Below are 17,610 nucleotides of genomic sequence, written 5' to 3'. Positions count from 1 at the left end.
AGCTAGCGCTAGGCCGGGGGGGCTGTCGCTGCGATGGGGGGGGCTGTCGCTAGGCCGGGGGGGCTGTCGCTAGGCCGGGGGAGCTAGCGCTAGGCCGGGGGGGCTGTCGCTAGGCCGGGGGAGCTAGCGCTAGGCCGGGGGGGCTGTCGCTGCGATGGGGGGGGCTGTCGCTGCGATGGGGGGGGCTGTCGCTAGGCCGGGGGAGCTAGCGCTAGGCCGGGGGGGCTGTCGCTGCGCCGGGGGAACTAGCGCTGGGGAGCCGGGGGCTAGCGCCGGTTACCTGCTGTCTGGTCGGCGGCTGCGGGGCGTCTGGTCGGCGGCTGCGATGCGTCCGGTTGCCATGGAGACACAGCTGGCGGCGTCTCGGGAGCGCGCACGTCGGGCTGCAGCGAGCGACTGGGAAAGAGCCGGCGGCCATCTTGAGGAATCTTTTATAACTTGCTGAAACGCTGGAACGGTAAGTACGAACCAGCTAGGAATGTCATTTACAGGGGGGCTTAGTAATGTGTGTTTAATGGGGGGGACTGGGCAAAAAAAAAAAATTAACTGCTTCCTCGAGACATCTCCTTTAAGTCTGACCATTGTCTATGTGTATAGCATCCCACACTCTCCACTTCGTCATACTGTGCACATCTCCAGGCCCTTTACTTTCTGTATCACCCCATTATTTGTAGTATGTCAGCTCGTTGGAGCAGGACCCTCACTCCTAGTGTTTCCAACAATCAATTACTACATGAAAAGACCTATTTACACGGAAAGATGATCGCTCAAAATTTGTTCAAGGGATAACTTAAACAACAGCTTTGAGCGATCATTTTGCATGAATTACTAAGTAGCTGCTCAGCTACTTAGTAGCTTATTAGCATGCAAATTAAATATTTCACTGAATGCAGATAACAGCTGGAGGTCTGTTATCTGCATTCAGCTCTAGAGCGGGATAGCAGCTGAAAGAATACTATCAGCACTATCCCGCTGAGAACTCAGCATGCGGTCTGATAAGACCGCATAATTATTTTCAAGCTGGCTTGAAGTCAGCGATAAACGGATAGTGCACGAAAAGTGCACGATGGGCGCACGTTTAGACACAGCAATTATCGCTCAAAAGATGCCTTTTGAGTGAATTTTGAGTGATAATCGTTGTCTAGATGAGCCTTAACTGCTTTTTGTAGCTTTGTTTCTTGTATCTGTTCTCCCCATCTTGTAAGCGCTGTGGAATATGTTGCCGCTATATAAATAAAGAATATTATTATTATAAATAGCAATAACTGACTTATGTACAGAGTTTGAGATACAACTTCAGTCTTGATGCAACCCTTTTAATATTTAATTAAAAGTGTGAGTTGTCAGATATAAATGTTGACATAAGACCATATTGTGTTGCTGCTGGAGCGTAAAAGTAACAAAATACACACAATTTCCTGCTACTTATATTCATTCATTTTCTGAGGCTGGTTCCTAATGACTTGTTATTGCATGAAAAACAATCTGACTATCCCTTACAGAATGGCCATTGTTTGTCTGCCACTGTTCAGGAATGTGTGTGCGGATGGGATCTGATAGACATGATACAACGTAGGGCACCTCAATATGCCACTGCAAACAATCTGTATGTAACACAAAAATCTCATCTGATTGCCTATTGCAGGCTCCCGCCTTTGATACAACTGTTTTTTACTCCCCATTTCAAGGTGTAAAGGCCCTCTTAGGGCTCCTTTCTGTGAGCGCACATTGGCCCGCCCTTTTCATGGTCAGTTAATATATGCTGTGATCTGATGCATTGAATTCCAATTCATCAGATCACATGGCCGTATTCCCCCGACGTAAAAGTGCCTGGCCGGCCAATATAGCGCTGGACATTTTTATGTTGGGCCCAAAAGATAGTCCTGGAACTATCTTTTGGGCTGGAATACGTCAGCCACTGCATGGGCTCCTATGGGGGCCAATGACAGTGGCTGGGGAAGGAAGGTGGGAGGGAGGGGAATCAGCCAGAGGGGAGGAGAATAGATGTGAGCCGGCAAGGGGGAGGGAAGGGGAAGGCTCAACGGCATGGCAGCCTCGGCATATATGCGTCGGGGCCTATGCCGTGTAAACGGGTGCACAAACATTAGATTTGTGCGCCCGTTCACGAGCTTTTACGCCCCATATTGTAGTAGATATTGGCTGGCCGTGAAAACGGTGGCCGATATACGCTCGTGGAAATGAAGCCTTACTTGGGAAATTCATCTCTAAGTGATGGAGGCAGAGCAGGGGATCATTCCGGTCCATCCACCTTCATTTATAATTGAACAACTGCCTGTTTACATGGGCAGATTTTTTTTACATTTTTTTAATGCCTGCATGGTCCAAACGACAAACAAATTATTGTCTGCAATGCAGATTGTCAAGGCATTTACCCATCATCCCACAATCCAGCGAGAATCTAAACAATAATTGTTCCGTGTAAAAGAGCCCTAAGAGAGATCATCTCCATTACTGGCATCTATGCTGAAGTATAGATCTCATTTTAATTACTTAGACCTCTGACTGGCATGCTATTCTTCTCATTATCATAGTGTATGTTTTCATTTTGCTGCTTTTACCACTTGTATTGCAGAATATTGTACCAGTTAAAAAGACCTAGTTAATTACCATAGCAGACAATGGAGGTGATAAGATTTGCTCACCTTGTGTTAGCAGACTGGAATAAATGCAGAGATATGAGTTTGTTCTAATTACCGGTCTTTGAATATAATTTATAGATGACTATTTACCAGCCGAAATGTTCATGTCAATCATGCACATGCATCCATTCGGGGGTTTTTTTTTAACAAAATGTGCAATCTGCACTCAAGTGAGAGATAAAATAATAATCTCTGATAGATTAAAGTCCTCAGTGTTGCTTGGAGCATGAAAAAAATATCAATACAATTCCACTGTTTCTCTAGGTGCCAGTAATGTAGCCTAAGAATATTCAATATTGGTTTCCTCATTGGCAGGCTATATGTTAGAATACCTGTGTTATGTGTATCTTTACAGGTCTGTCAAACATAAGATAATTCTTGTCATTCCTAGAGTTCAGAATTTATTGAACGTTTCTTTGTACAATAGAATTGGAATTCATATACACGGCAGTACAACTTGTAAATTATGATTACTATTTAGTAGTATAATTGGGAAAATAACTAGAGATGACCGAGCACGCTCGGAAAAGGCAGTTACTCGAGCGAGCATCGCTCTTCTCGAGTAACTGCATTCTCGTCTGAGCAGGCTCGGGGGGCGGTGGGGAGGAGAGTGAGAAAGATCTCTCTCCCTCCCCCGCTACCCCACGCTGCCCCTCCGCTCACTCCATGCTGCGCCTTCGAGCCTGCTCGGACGAGAATGCAGTTACTCGAGAAGAGCCTATGCTCGCTCGAATAACTGCCTTATCTGAGCGTGCTCGCTCATCTCTAAAAATAAGCAGTTGGCATTAGAACTGGATGCAGATTATATAGTATCTAAAGGTTTGTGCACACATCCCGAGATTCTGTGACAAAATACGCACCAAAATCCATTACAGTGGATGAATTCCTCAGTGAAAATCCACAGCATTTTCGAAACAAATGGAACATGCTATGCATTGAAAATCCGCATCATCACTCTATTCCGCTTTAAGTGAAACCCCATTCACTTACATTGTAATGTACATTGCTACAGAATTTCTGGGTGAAATCTGCATTCCAAATTCCACAGTAATTTTGTGATATGTGAACTCGCCCTAAATCACCATGCAGTATGGATCTTTCATAGGTATAAGAAACAAGAACTAAAAAGTGATGATCCCCACTGATACCCATTTTGCAGACAAGTTAATGCTGCTCGATAAAGAGATAAATCTTAGCCAGAAACAAATCATGCCCATTTAGGAGATTTCACTTTTAGAAGATGACAAAATGCTGTCACTGGGTCAAAAGAGTGGAAGCATAATTCAATTGCCTCTTTATTATTCAAAGAAGCCAGCATTTCAGGGTATAGGGCCTCTTCTTCTGTTGTGATGGGGTTAGTACAGCCATGTTTATGCTAGAGTATTGGGCACTTAGCACGGGGATACGGACATGAAGGGTTGCAGGGCACTGAGTGGCTGCATGCACAGGTGGAAAAATGCATACTTAAGGGGCAGAGGCGTAACTTGAAGATTCAGGGCCCCAATGCAAAATCTGTAACAGGGCCCCCCAACTATAATGCTTTATTTATACTACTAGGCTCCCTGTATGGAGAAGAGAGGCCTTATGTGCCCCCTAAGGGTCCTGGGCCCGGGTGCAACCGCATCCTCTGCACCCCCTATACTTACGCCCCTGTTCAGGGGTGCTCCACCCTTTTTATGGTTTTACACCTATTCATTTAGGAGATTTTTCAGTTCTAGACAAACACTGTACTGGAATTGGATGCTTACCGCATTTCATTGACTCAAAAAGTGTTCTTTTTGTATATTAGTTTAGAACTTTGAACTCACATTGCATTTTCACTAGTGGCCTGATGTCATTGCACTTACTTTCTTAGTGCATATTTTCATTCACCCTCCGGAAGAAAGTTATGAATTATCACAGGAAAAAATTGTAAAATGTAAGCACCCAGCGCCTCGTTTCTGGTTTTATATATCTATTATTCTTGTTAGGGCTCATTCACACAACATATTTGTGCTGCATATTATGCACACAATTTTTGTATGTTTGGAACACAGTGAATAGAGCCCATTGATTTCAATGAGTTCATTCACATTAACAAGTTTTTTTCATGTGATGCGTGATTGCTTGAAAAAACCACTATCTTTTCTCCTTAGGGAGAGCACCTTGAAGGAATGCTGCCTTCCAATAGGTGGCACTGTGGAGGTATTATTCCATCTCCATTATTTGCATATTACCCAGGGGAGCATGAATGGCCTTTTGACTCTCCTCTCTCACCATCTAGGTGCTCTCCCTAAGGAGAAAACATAGCGTTTTTGACTCCCATCCCAGGCCTCTCACTAGCAAAGTCAGACTCCTACTGTACACTGATGAAGGGCAAACACCCTAAAACAGCTGTATGCACATGGAGTCTGGCTTTGTGATTGTTACAAGGCTTGTATAAAGAGTCTAACTTTGGCTTAAAGGAATGCTGCCTTCCAATAGGTGGCACTCTGGAGGTATTATTCCATCTCCCTTACTTGCTAGAAAAAATACACGGCATGTCCTATCTTGGTGCATGTTGTGCACCATAGAAGCCCACTGAAATCAATGGGTGTGCATAAATACACAAAAAAACTGCATCATCACTGCTTATTTGTGCACAAAACAATGTGATTTTGAATATTCATTCTAGCATGCACAAATACACAGCGTTTTGTGCACACAAAAACACATCGGTGCTGGGGAAATAAGCGAGCGTAAGCGATTTTCGGTAGGGTAAATAAGCAGCGCATTTATGCGGTCCGAAATGCTCTTATATGCCTGTGTGAATGAGCCCTTAATGACATGAATGCCATAATGAGCAGTTTGTTACACTATGAATGGGTTAAAAAATATTTGCACCAATGCACTGAACACCCACCTAGCCTCAAGCCCGTCCCTGCTGTGCACAGGAGCACATGTCAAAAGATTCACACCCTTCAGGAATCCACGGGGTTGTTCCTTCAGCAGCTGTTGCAGCACAACTCCTGTAGACAAACATTCTATGGGTGGTCATGGGTCACGAACAGCCAGTAGCACTGCAGAATAGTCTTCCCGAACAAGTCCATGTCATGGTAACATAATCTGTCCATGTTGCATAGAGGTGTAAGAAAGAGAAATGTTGTTTCTGTGCTAAAGCTGCAGAAATAAAAGCTGGTTTTATTACATACAATTTATGAAACTTTTAGTGTTTGGGCAAAACAAAGTCTTTTTGTCTAGAACGGAAGAGACTCTAGTTAGTAAACCAGGAATGGAGGACTTCTCACTGTGTTAGCAAACAGAGATGGGAAGTACAATTATACTCTTATTAGGTTTCATTGAGACGGAGCTGCTTATGTCATGGACTGGACTTAGCAATATGTGAGAGAGCAAACCAAGCAGAAATGTTTTCAGGTCTTCTCAATGCAGCCATATTAATGAGGATTCCTTGGCAATTTTGAAGTATCCAAGTGAGTAGGCCTATATTGCTGCTTTGTGACTGATTTCTAATGTGGTTCAGTCAAGCACAATGTTAGAACAAAAATGAAAACCGTAAATTAACACTAGAAAGACCCAGTCCAGACAACATGGGGGGTGTCCGTTATTGCTCACTTTGTATCATTTAGCTAAAAACCATCAGCCTGATTATTTCTCGGTTGTGTTGTGTTGCAGCATTGCTCTGCAGAAGAACAAAATGGGCACAGCAAATTAAGTTGAAAGCTAATGTTATTCTTCTAATGACCCAGACTGTGGTTTAGCCATTAAAGTGAACTGCAAGATAAAGTGCAGCGTCCAGCTCCTAGGAAGCAAACAGAAGTTCTTTTCTTTAGCAAATCCAGAACACTCCATATTGCAACATTTGGCAGACAACAGAACCTAATTACAAAAGAATTTAGCCACAAGCGTTAAGTAGTTGTTGGAAATCCTCAACTCATTTCTAGTTATTTTGGCACGTGGTTTAAAATGTAAATGGTTTACTAGCGCTGATCCCAGATGCTCCCTATTAACCTCTTTAATGCCGGTTCTGCAATTCATTCCACATCCTTAGAGAAAAAGTTACTGTAAGAACTTGTTCAAACTGAGAAGTTAAGGCTTTCTTCACACATACCTTTAAGTACTGTTTTTTGCCCCCAAAAATGCACGTTAAACTCAGCATATTTTTAACTGGTGTTTAATTTTTAGTTTTGGAATTTTCGCTTCCATTATGAAATCTATGCAAAAACACCAAAAAAAAAAGAGTCAAACCTACAACCTGCTACAATTACAAAAAAATGCCATTGAACCAAAACGAGAACAATAAATGAAAAAAGCCTCAGAAAACCCCAACTGCTTGGACTGCATTTCACATTTCTCTATTGATCTACAGCGTGGGTTTGGATTTAGCATTTTTTTGGCGCGAAAAATTCAGGAAATAAAACAGCACTAGAAGTGTAGCGTATTTAATAAAAACACTTCGTATGAAATCACCCTAAGGGCTTACTTAGACGACCGTATAACGGCTGGGTTTTCACGCCGAGCCGATATACGGTGTCCTTGTCTGCAGGGGAGGGAGGATGGAAGAGCCAGGAGAAGGAACTGAGCTCCCGCCCCCTCTCTGCCCCTTGCCACTATTTGCAATAGGAGGGGGTGAAATGGGGGGGGGCTAAGTCCCGGCGCTTAGCTCCATCCCCGTTCCACCCCTCCCATTGCAAATAGTGGCGAGGGGTGGGGAAGGGGCGGGAGCTCATTCCTGCTCCTGGCTCTTCCATCCCCCCCCCCCCTGCAGACAAGGGCACCGTATATTGGCTCGGCGTGAAAACCGAGCTAATATACGGTCGTCTAAATAATCCCTAAGAGTTAAAGTCAGAAGTGGATCCAGCAGATTTCGCATTCCTCTTGAGTCCACTTATTTTGGGATTCACTAATGGGGCGAATATGCTTCTTTGCGGCTGCCTGCATGTATAAAAATCATCAACTGTACTAATTAATCTCAATGGGGTCATATCACTGCTTTATTAAATCAGCATTAATAAGTCAAATTTGAAAAAATGTTCTCAGTAATTATTTGTTCAGACTCAGAACAAGCACTGTATCTGCTAATACCCATCCCAGATACAAGAGGGCATGAGTGGGCAAATGTTTCATCAGACCTGGAACTAAACCGGACTGCAGGATACTAGTCTGAGAATTTTATAAAATATTATTCGTATTCTGATCATTTTATCCACAGATATGAAGCAGAAAAAAAATTAATATGCCCCATTAAACTGAATGTACTCCATTTACTATAGTTATACTTTGGGACATTGCAATTTGATGCCTGTAGCTGTGCTATTTCTAGCTCCATCAAATGTACTTTAGCTAATATACCTTTCATAACATATATATGGGCAGAGCATGGTGTGACTTTTATAGCAACCTTACTAATCCTTTCTATGCTGATGCTTGGGTGCAGATTACAATAGCAAAATGCTGAAAGGGTGACTTTTGGTTATGCCCTGCTATAGTCGAAGACATGTTAAAACCAAAAGCTGCCCATACACATTAGACTAAAGACGATTTCAACTAAAATGATCATTCATTGGGTAAAAAAATAAAGATCTGTAGTCTATGAACACTCTCTCTCTTTGAAAGAATATTTCTAGAAAGTTCTTTTGTCCATCACCCAGTGTCATTAAACATGTATCGCCAGTTTGAAAGACTGATGGCCAAAACAATTGTTCTCTGGAAGATCATTCATTCAACAGTTGTTCAGCCATCAACCTATTTCTATTGAATGTGTGCGGCCAACTTAACTCGATCGAAATCCAAATATTGAGATGTGAGTGCAGTTTACACTTATGAATAGTAGTGAGTAGAGATGAGCGAGCACGCTCGGATAAAGCAGTTACTCGAGCGAGCATCACTCTTCTTGAGTAACTGCTTATTGGTCGGAGCAGGCTCGGGGGGGGGGCGGCAGGGGAGAGTGGGGCGCGGTGGGTGTTAGCGGGGGGTAGAGAGAGAGAGAGAGAGAGAGAGAGAGATCTCTCTCACTCTCCCCCCCCCCCCTTTCCTTTAGGACCAGTAAGCGGTTACTCGAGAAGAGCGATGCTTGCTCAAGTAACTGCTTTATCCGAGTGTGCTCGCTCATCTCTAGTGTTGAGTGAACATTTCAGAAGTTGGGTATGGTTTGTTCACTGAATTTGGGCAAAATTTTGGTTCTGTCTGAATTAGTTCAAACAAAATTGAAACTTCACCAATACCCTTAAGTAATGCATAATACTGTCTAAGAGTCATAAAAACCTTGTATAACATCCTTAGGTCCCCTAGGAGTGTATCTACGTACTTTTGAGCTGCTTTTAAGGCAAAATTAATGAAGAAAAAAAAGGACGAAGAAGGAAAAATAATTTTCTTTTCCTTCTTTTTTTCCCATTCTTCTTCTTTCTCCTCCTTGTTCTACTTCTTCCTTCTTCTTTCCCGTCTTCATTTTCCTATATTTTCCTTCTACCTTTTCTTTTTCCTTCTTTTCATTTAAAGGAAAAAGAAAAAGAATGAAAAAGAGGAATTTTAGCGGGTTTGGTTGAGAGAAACTGCTCAAGATTCGTGTTCCTGCTGAACCAAACTTTTAGCACAGTTTTTGGTTTGCTTGAGCTCAGCAGCTCTTGAATATAAGGATCTTAGTAGTCATGGAAAATAATATGTGGTGACCACCAGTTCCCCAGTGTGAGGGTGGGTCAAACCAAATGTTCATATTTCAGTTTCCTGAACCCCTGCAGCTGGATTGGACTGTGGAGTTAATCGCAGTCACACCTCATATTTTAGCTTATGAGCCTAAGGCGGCTTTGTGATTTTTCTTGGATCTGCCTTTGGGTTTTATTTCCATTTATTTTCATAGCCGTATCATGTTTAAGTATCTATTAGAGATTCATCTTACAAGCTAGTTATTTGTTAGCAAATAGCAATTATGCTTGTACCATTGGTTACAACCCCAGTATTCTTAAAGGGCTTTTCCAGCCGCACTCACTGTCAGTGCTGGGATACATCGGGGTCAGAGCGGAAGCTGCTGCTCTGTCCTCTGTGTGGTGGCAGGTGCAGCTTTCATTGAAATCAATGGGAACTGTGACTGCAATTACAAGCACAGCTCCTATTGATTTCAATCAGAGCTGCAACTGCAGTTACGAGAGCCGGCCACTATACAGGAGTTGGAGCAGTAGCTTCCTCTCCAACAACGCTGCATCAAATGGTGGAAGGGATAACTGCCAGGTGAGCGAGCTAACCGCTGAGCACTATCTAATGTGTATGGCCAACTTAAAAATGAATTTCAATATATGTTTTGCTAAAAATATTATCGTATGAAAAAATGTTCTTTTGATTTTCAGGGACCACATCTACACAATAGACCTGGACACATCACACACAGAAGAAATTTATTTCAGTAAGGTGAGTAATGTTTGTGTGCTTCATTAATCTCTAACTCTTTCACAAAGTTGATACTAAAGGTACAGAAGGCTATTGGATGTTGAATTCGAAAAATTAAGTTGCACTGCTTAAGGTAAAACCTGTTGTATTTAAAGGGAACCTGTCATCAGGTGTTAATAATGCAATCTAAGATAATGTTGTACAAAGTACTTGTAGGTGCACTGGTACCTTTATAATCTTCTGTTGAAGTTTTACAGCCCTGTATGCAAATGAGGGGAAAAGAGTCCGATTTTTGGAGAAGAGTCAGATTTTCTCTGCTCCTCAGCGGCAGGCATACCTCCCGTATTTGATGGACAGGCATGCAAATGTTGTTCAGGCTCAGTAAATCTTATGTAGGTACAGTGACAAGGGATGGCTGTACCTACGTATTATAGTTCTCCTGGACCTGCGTTCAATTCTTGAGCTTAATGCACCTGCACTCTCTTGGCCATTAGTTTATCATGTGCCCCGTAGTCCAGCAGCTTCATTCTTCATCCTATTATCTGCATCTGTATTCTACTTAATGTAAGTAAACTACTCTCTGAACGGGTAGCTCAGATTGCATTCTAAAAACCTGTTATAGCTTGCCTTTAAAGAAGGTTTTGTGGCTGTATTACAGCTCTGTACAACACCCATAGAAGTCTATAGAGCAAATGCTGTGTCTCTGTATGTCTCTTATATCCTATGGAGGGTTTTTCTTTGTAGAATCCACATGAAATTGGACAGAAAAAGACATTCTGGCATATTACAATGAATTCTGCATTAGTGAGACGCCATATGACAGCACATAGGGACTCTGTCTGATCCCATATAGGCTCTGTGCATGAATAATCCTCCTACAGCTATGGTTCTGAGATCAGGATGATCAGCGCCAGCATTAGAAGTGCTTTAATTCAGAGTAGCATCTCAGAGAGGGTTTTTTTTAGTTCAGTATTAATAAAATGACATTAAATCCATGGTTAAAAATCAATCATTTAAACATACTAAATTGGAGGAATTTTAAACATTTCTGAACACTAAATCCGTGAATACATTCCATTCCATTCCTCTATATGCGTTAGTACTCATACAGTAAGAGGGGTTTGGAAATATTAAATTCACTTCCAGTATGCAACCCTGCGTTTCTCGATGTGCCACAAATTACAGTAAAGGTTTGAGTTAGATATAGATATAAAAGAAAACTAGCATTTAATGTTTAGTATTTCAGTCCCCATAGGATGCCTCTCCATCCTGTCTGTACCCATCAAACTCCGCCATGACAAAGCACCTTTGAAAATGAGAGAAATACAATTATTTAATACATGCATTTGTGAAGCAGGATTTTACCCCGTGCAGTATGTTCTCTTTATGGAAATGTCTCCGAATCCCTGCAGGATTATCCATCAAATGGCTTTCATCCTGCTGAGTTATGCAGTTATGCTTTAACATTTGCTTAAAACACAAACAGCCATTTTAACAATATTTTGTCTCGCTGTTAATAAGTGATTGCTTTAGTGCAATGCCTTTATTCAGGTTTTTGTACTGAATTAGGGCTCACTCACACGGGCGGACGTGGCCCGCCGATTTTTCATGCATGTAATATGCAGTACATAGCAAATATGCATGTAAGATGCATGGCCTACATTGGGGCATAATACGCACTAAAATAGGATGTGATGTGGTGTTTTTCATGCAAGTAATAAACGTGTGAAAAGAACGCACATGTGAATGGCCCAATAGAAATCAACGGCCTTTTAGCACGTCTTATTATGCACATAAAACATATGTAGGCCACATATTCCCCTTGTGTGTGCGATCCCTTAGGGCATCACATGACCGCATTTGCGGCTACAATCCGCAGCATATAGAACCCAGTCACTTCAATGGGTTCCTTCACATGTGGTGGTTTTCTACGCATATTTTGAGCTAGTGGAAAAACACATTATATACTCTATTTTTCAGCGTGATTGCACACGGAAGGCGTCCGTCTGCCTGAAATCACGCAGTAAACTGCGCAATTTGTGAGCCTAATCAAAAACACCTGGGCTTAGCAGTCCACTGACCTGCCTCCCTAGTCAGCTGACCTGCTTACAAGTAGCCTGCCCCGCCTACTAAGTAGGTGATTCGGCTTACTCCAACATAGTGCTGCTGGGACTGCGCTAATATAAGCGGTCTCTACAGTGCAAAAAAGTACAGTAAAATGCGATGATCCGGCCATAATAGCCCGCAATCGTATGCTATGCATAGCGCATATACATCCTGTGATAGTGAGCATATATGCCCTTATGCTTGTGTGAGGCCACCCTTATACTGTATATGCTTATATACATATTAGTATGAGCAAGAGAAATTCTTGGATATAAGGTACGCCTCTGCCGGCAAGTATCCTCTGTAGTCTTCCTACAGGGAGAATGAAGCATTAAATGTTGCCCATTGGGCTGTCTGCGTAATGCATAAATTCTCTGAAATTGACAGTTTCTAAGTGTGTAGTGCTGGGCTACTTTTCTATGTAGATGCTATGGTGATGATGAGTGAATGTGAGTCATAGCATGTAGTTACATATAGCATCCACATGAGGACAGAGTTGTTCTGATAACAAACTGCACCACATCAGGCTAAGATGTATATATTATATAGCTAGATAGATATATAAATAGATAGATTTAAATATTAGCAGAGATTTCCACTGTGTAGTCAATGTAGGAAAACTGCTAAACTGCAGCATTTAAAAAGAAAACCACAGCAAACACTAATAAATGAATAAAGTATGAGGTCCCATTCACATTTATGTAATATAGGGACTGCGGAAATGCTGCAGCAAAATGCCATGTATGAACTTGGCACTAAGTGCTGCATGTATTTGTAAAAATCAAAGTCAAACCCTAAGGATAGTGTGTGATCCAGGAGGCAAACAAACCACACATGTCCTAATCCTAGTTTCAGAGAGTACACAAGCATTTAGTAGAGAACATTTGCATAGAACAGGCCGGATGATATTTCCATTCTTTGCATAAGGCTTTTATTCCATGATCTGCTACATCGTGATTCCACCTGTTATTACAGTATCGTTTATGCTGCAAAGTTTTTAAAGGGAACATGTCGCTTGTATGATCTAAACTAGACAAGGACAGACTAAATGGGTACTACCGGTACCAAGGTCAGCAACCATCGGTAAGAAATCAAACATTCAAAGCAAAAGATTTCATTGAGTACAGCTTTGCATTGGGATGTCAGGCTGTGCCACTTAGGGCTCATTCACATCTGCGTTGTAGGTTCTGTTGGGATCTTCCATTGCAGAAATCGTCCAAAATACCAGAAAAAAATATTGTAGCTTGCGGTGCTATGTTTTTTTGATGGAAACCTGACAGACCCATTTTTGTCAATGAGGTCCATTAGGCACTCTTGGCATTTGGCATATGCTTATAATGGAGCAGAACAATGGAAAATTGGAACATATAAACACAGATGTCAACAAGAAGCCTGGACTTCTCTGTTTTTGCTCTACCACATTGTGGGCTAAACTGCCAATTTCTGCTTAGCCAGTTATGTAGCACACTGAGGCCTTGTGTAAATAGAATTATAGACTGGTAGAGATGGAAGGAACGTCCAAGGTCATCGGCTCCAACCCCCTGCTCAATGCAGGATTCACTAAATCATCCCAGACACATGTCTGTCCAGCCTTTGTTTGAACACTTCCATTGAAGGAGAACTCACCACCTCCCATGGCAACCTGTTCCACTTGATCACCCTCACTGTTAGAAAGTTTTTTCTAATATCTAATCTGTGTCTCCTTTCTTTCAGTTTCATCCCATAGCTTCTAGTCTCTCCAGCCATGTGCACAAAACTTGTATGGTGGCACTCTGAGTCCTTCTAGTTCCACAGGGAGCAAATGATATCACGTGCTTCCACAGAAATTGATCCATATAGCTAAGCATACACAATAGTACAAGTTTTTTAGTTTTTCCTTTTACATCAGTATATTGATTATCCAATATGTAGGCGGCACAACAATATTTCAAGCATAGTATTACATATGTTCGTGCCATTTTTTTTAGACAATATGGGAAAACAAGAACAAGAATGCTCGGTGTAAACCTTGCCCTGGTTGGACCTAAACCATTGTCCAATCACTGAAAGGCTGCAATACCAGTCAATAGGATATGGTGCCACCTAATGTTTGCAAAGTGCTGATGTGCACATATAAAGTGACCTACTTCTTCTGTGTTGTCACTGTATGTGTTATTGCCAACTAAGAAACCTTTAAAATCTCCTGAATATGCATAGGTGCCGTTTCCTAGCTTTAGTGCCAGAGCTTACATCAAAGCACTTGGAATCTGCTTCTGGAATGCTGAGCATCTCCTTTTTCAACTTTATGCTTCTATCAATTTTATTATGCTGATGGCGTGAAAATCTACCCAGGGACTTCTATACGGCCTACAAGAACTGCATGCATCATTAGCATATTGTTATGCCTATGGTGAATTGAAGAACTTTAATAATCCTTCCTCTTGATATACATCAGTCCTTGGCCTCTTTACATGTAACCTTTGGGGCTGAAATGCAGAGATCTTGAATCCGCAATGGTGTGTGTAAAATTGACATGCTCATCCAAAGCAGTCAATATGTTAAGTATGACATACCCAGTAAAGTATGTAAGAAGAGAATGAGATGAGGTTTGTGTATATGTGAATATAGAAATCCCATAGGACTGCTCTGTAGGATTTCTCGGGTGTCTATGCACCTGCCAGACAAGAAACATTGAAGACTTTAAGCATCACATTCCATACTACGTTACATAAATGACAATTAATCATAAGGGAGACAGATGCAACACATAAACTAATATCTTGCCTCTTGTTTCCTTACTTCAACTCTGACATTAAAAATCAAAGACATCATCGCCTTAGGGGCTCTAATTGATTTTTCTTCCTGATCTTTGTAGAAACTGACATGGAAATCTAAGCAGCCGGATGTAGACACCTGCAGAATGAAGGGGAAGCATAAGGTAGGCAGTATTCATTTCTTTCCCTGACACCAAAGGTTTCCTTTAGACAGTTATCCATGGTCGCTGTCTGTAATGTGCTATGGATCGCGGCACGAACTACTCCAGTGGTAATTGCTTTTTCAATTAACACAGCAACTTTCATTTGCGGAATACTTGGCTGTTTACTGTAAATATCATGTTAAAATGAATTCTTCACAAGTGTCTAGGAAACACATTAGCATCTCTATGTAACTGAATGTGATGATGATGTCATATTATGACATAAAAGAGAAGCTTAACCAGAGTATGCTAAAATAATAACCACCATTTCCTTCTTCCTTCTATCCTTTTTATAGGAAAATAGACCCAGCAAAGGGAAGAGGGAAAACACTTATGACATGATAGGACCCCATTAGGGTTGACCTTTAAAATTAAAAGTACCGTATTTTATATGTTCAGTAAAGTTTTGTGAGCAGACTAATGCCAAGTCTATCTATGTAGACCTAAGACCCTTTTACACGCAAAGATTATCGCTCAAATGACCAAAAGTGAGCGATTATTGTTACATGTAAATGCGGGCAGTCAGTGCTAGTTTTTAGGCCACATAAAAACCATTGTTTGACATTCCATTTAAATGGAATTCGTTCAACCTTTTGAGCGGCTTGCGACTTGAATGTACTCATTGTGTTTTCTTTGCATACATAATGAGTACGTTGTTTACTGATGCCTGGAGAAGACAATAGAATACTGTGGGCCAGATAATCCCTCACATAAACACACACACACACCTGAACAAACAACGCTGCTGAAGTAAGTGCTACATACCTGTAGAGTAGGCCATGAAATATTTATAATTTTATTTAGGCTCAGAGTGGCCCACAGGGTACCTGATGAATCCTTTGGTGGGCCCTAAGCCAGGATGGGCCCCTACCCCACCATCCCCCTCACATGAGATGTGTTTTTGTATCTTCACATAGATATAAATCAATAGGTTGTATACTGTTGTATCATATCTAAATACATTTTCCCTTATCTGCAGGACGAATGTCATAATTTTATAAAGGTTCTACTAAAAAGGGATGAAGAAACGTTATTTGTCTGTGGAACAAATGCTTTTAATCCTGCCTGTAGAAATTACAGGGTAAGTCCTTATAATTTTGTTTTTACTGATTTGAAGGTTTTTGGAGACTGCACTATTAAGAACTCATCATTAGGATGGGTCATCAATATCTGATTAGGTCCTGATCAGCTGCTTGGAGAGGCTGCTGGGCTCAGATGAGCACTCTAGCTCTTCACTGCATAAATGGAACAGCGCTGTACATTTTGTAGCAATGGTGTCTAGTTAAAGGAGTATTCCTGGCTTTTACTATTGATAACCTATTCTCATGATAGATCATTAGTTGATCGGCGAGGATTCACTGCTCAGGATCCCGGCCAAAGAGCCAATCCTCCAACCCGCTGTCAGTGGAGCGGGAGCGGACATAGTCATCAGTGGTCAGGGCCAAAAGTGTAGTAGACAGCTTCACTATCCCTGAAATCATCAATGGGAGTAATGCTTCCTATTACACTTCTGGCTCTGAGCTCGGTGTATGTGCATGCTTAGCTTGGCCTAATGTGCATGTGTACTGAATAAAGAGATGAGACAAAGCTACTGCCAGAGCAGGTTAATTCCTCAAGAACCAAAGAATCAGGCCACTCTCACACATATCGCTTTTTACCACGATTAACGTGCCATCCTGGCGTTCCCGCTCTAACCGTAGTACAACATTGCCATTGATTTCAATGGGGCCTTGTAGACATGTGCTTGAATGTGATTTTCAAGCGCTATGTGTTCTATTTTTGTGTGTTTTAGCACACCCCATCAAAATGATGTAGTATGTTAAAAAGCACTGTTAAACACTGTACCATGTGCTAAAAAATGCAGCTCAAAATCGCTGTAAAAATGATGTGATTTTGAGCACCATTTTCTGAACGCATGTTGAGAGTGGCCTCAGGCATTTGAAATCCAATGCCATCAGGAGAGCGGTGGCAAGTCCTGCAAAGTCCAGCTTTGGTCAGTTGAAACCTAATGTGTATAGCCAGGCTTAGATATAATATAACGCTCAGATAAACTCCTCAAGTAAAAAACCCATTTATTGTGGCGGCTAAACCCTAATGTAAAGGAAAATTAGTCGCGGCCAGAGACAACTGGGGTAGCATAAGAACAGAGGTAAAAATACAAGCCCATTTATATCAGATTGTTGGTGGAAAGTATCTCCTATCTTTAACAAGTATTACATCTGTGGTTACATTTCAAGTTGATTTAATTTCCCTTTGTATCTTGTGCCACAAAAATAATGAATCTATGCAGAGATGATCTGCTTCTGTATGATATCGCTCAACAAAAGTCAAAGAATTATCAGCTGGAGCGTCCACCAGTCCCTGCAGGCAGCTGAAACACCTGCATGTGCTGGAATTCCCTATCTCTCCTCTTATCGTCTTCTGCGACTACAGGCCTTGAGAGATAAGCTGGTGCTTGGGGGCTGTCGGCTTCACTGATGATCATCCATCGCTGTAGGGACTGGCGGCTCATTGTTTGCAACCTCTCTGAGA

General features: G+C 41.7%; 1 protein-coding gene across 3 annotated transcripts in view; it reads left to right on the top strand.

Annotated features, from left to right (window-relative positions):
- SEMA6A (semaphorin 6A) overlaps positions 1–17,610 on the top strand; it is a 203,795-nt gene that overhangs the window by 79,171 nt on the left and 107,014 nt on the right. For all 3 annotated transcript variants that reach the window (XM_066603096.1, XM_066603094.1, XM_066603095.1), the window contains exons 4-6: positions 9,977–10,037; positions 14,977–15,039; positions 16,058–16,159. In XM_066603096.1, coding sequence (XP_066459193.1) covers positions 9,977–10,037; positions 14,977–15,039; positions 16,058–16,159 — 226 coding nt within the window. The remainder of the gene's footprint in view (positions 1–9,976; positions 10,038–14,976; positions 15,040–16,057; positions 16,160–17,610) is intronic.

This window comes from Eleutherodactylus coqui, chromosome 5, assembly GCF_035609145.1.
Source record: "Eleutherodactylus coqui strain aEleCoq1 chromosome 5, aEleCoq1.hap1, whole genome shotgun sequence".
NCBI lineage: Eukaryota > Metazoa > Chordata > Amphibia > Anura > Eleutherodactylidae > Eleutherodactylus > Eleutherodactylus coqui.
The sequence above is the reverse complement of the archived record's forward strand: the minus strand, read 5'-3'. Positions and strand labels throughout refer to the sequence as shown.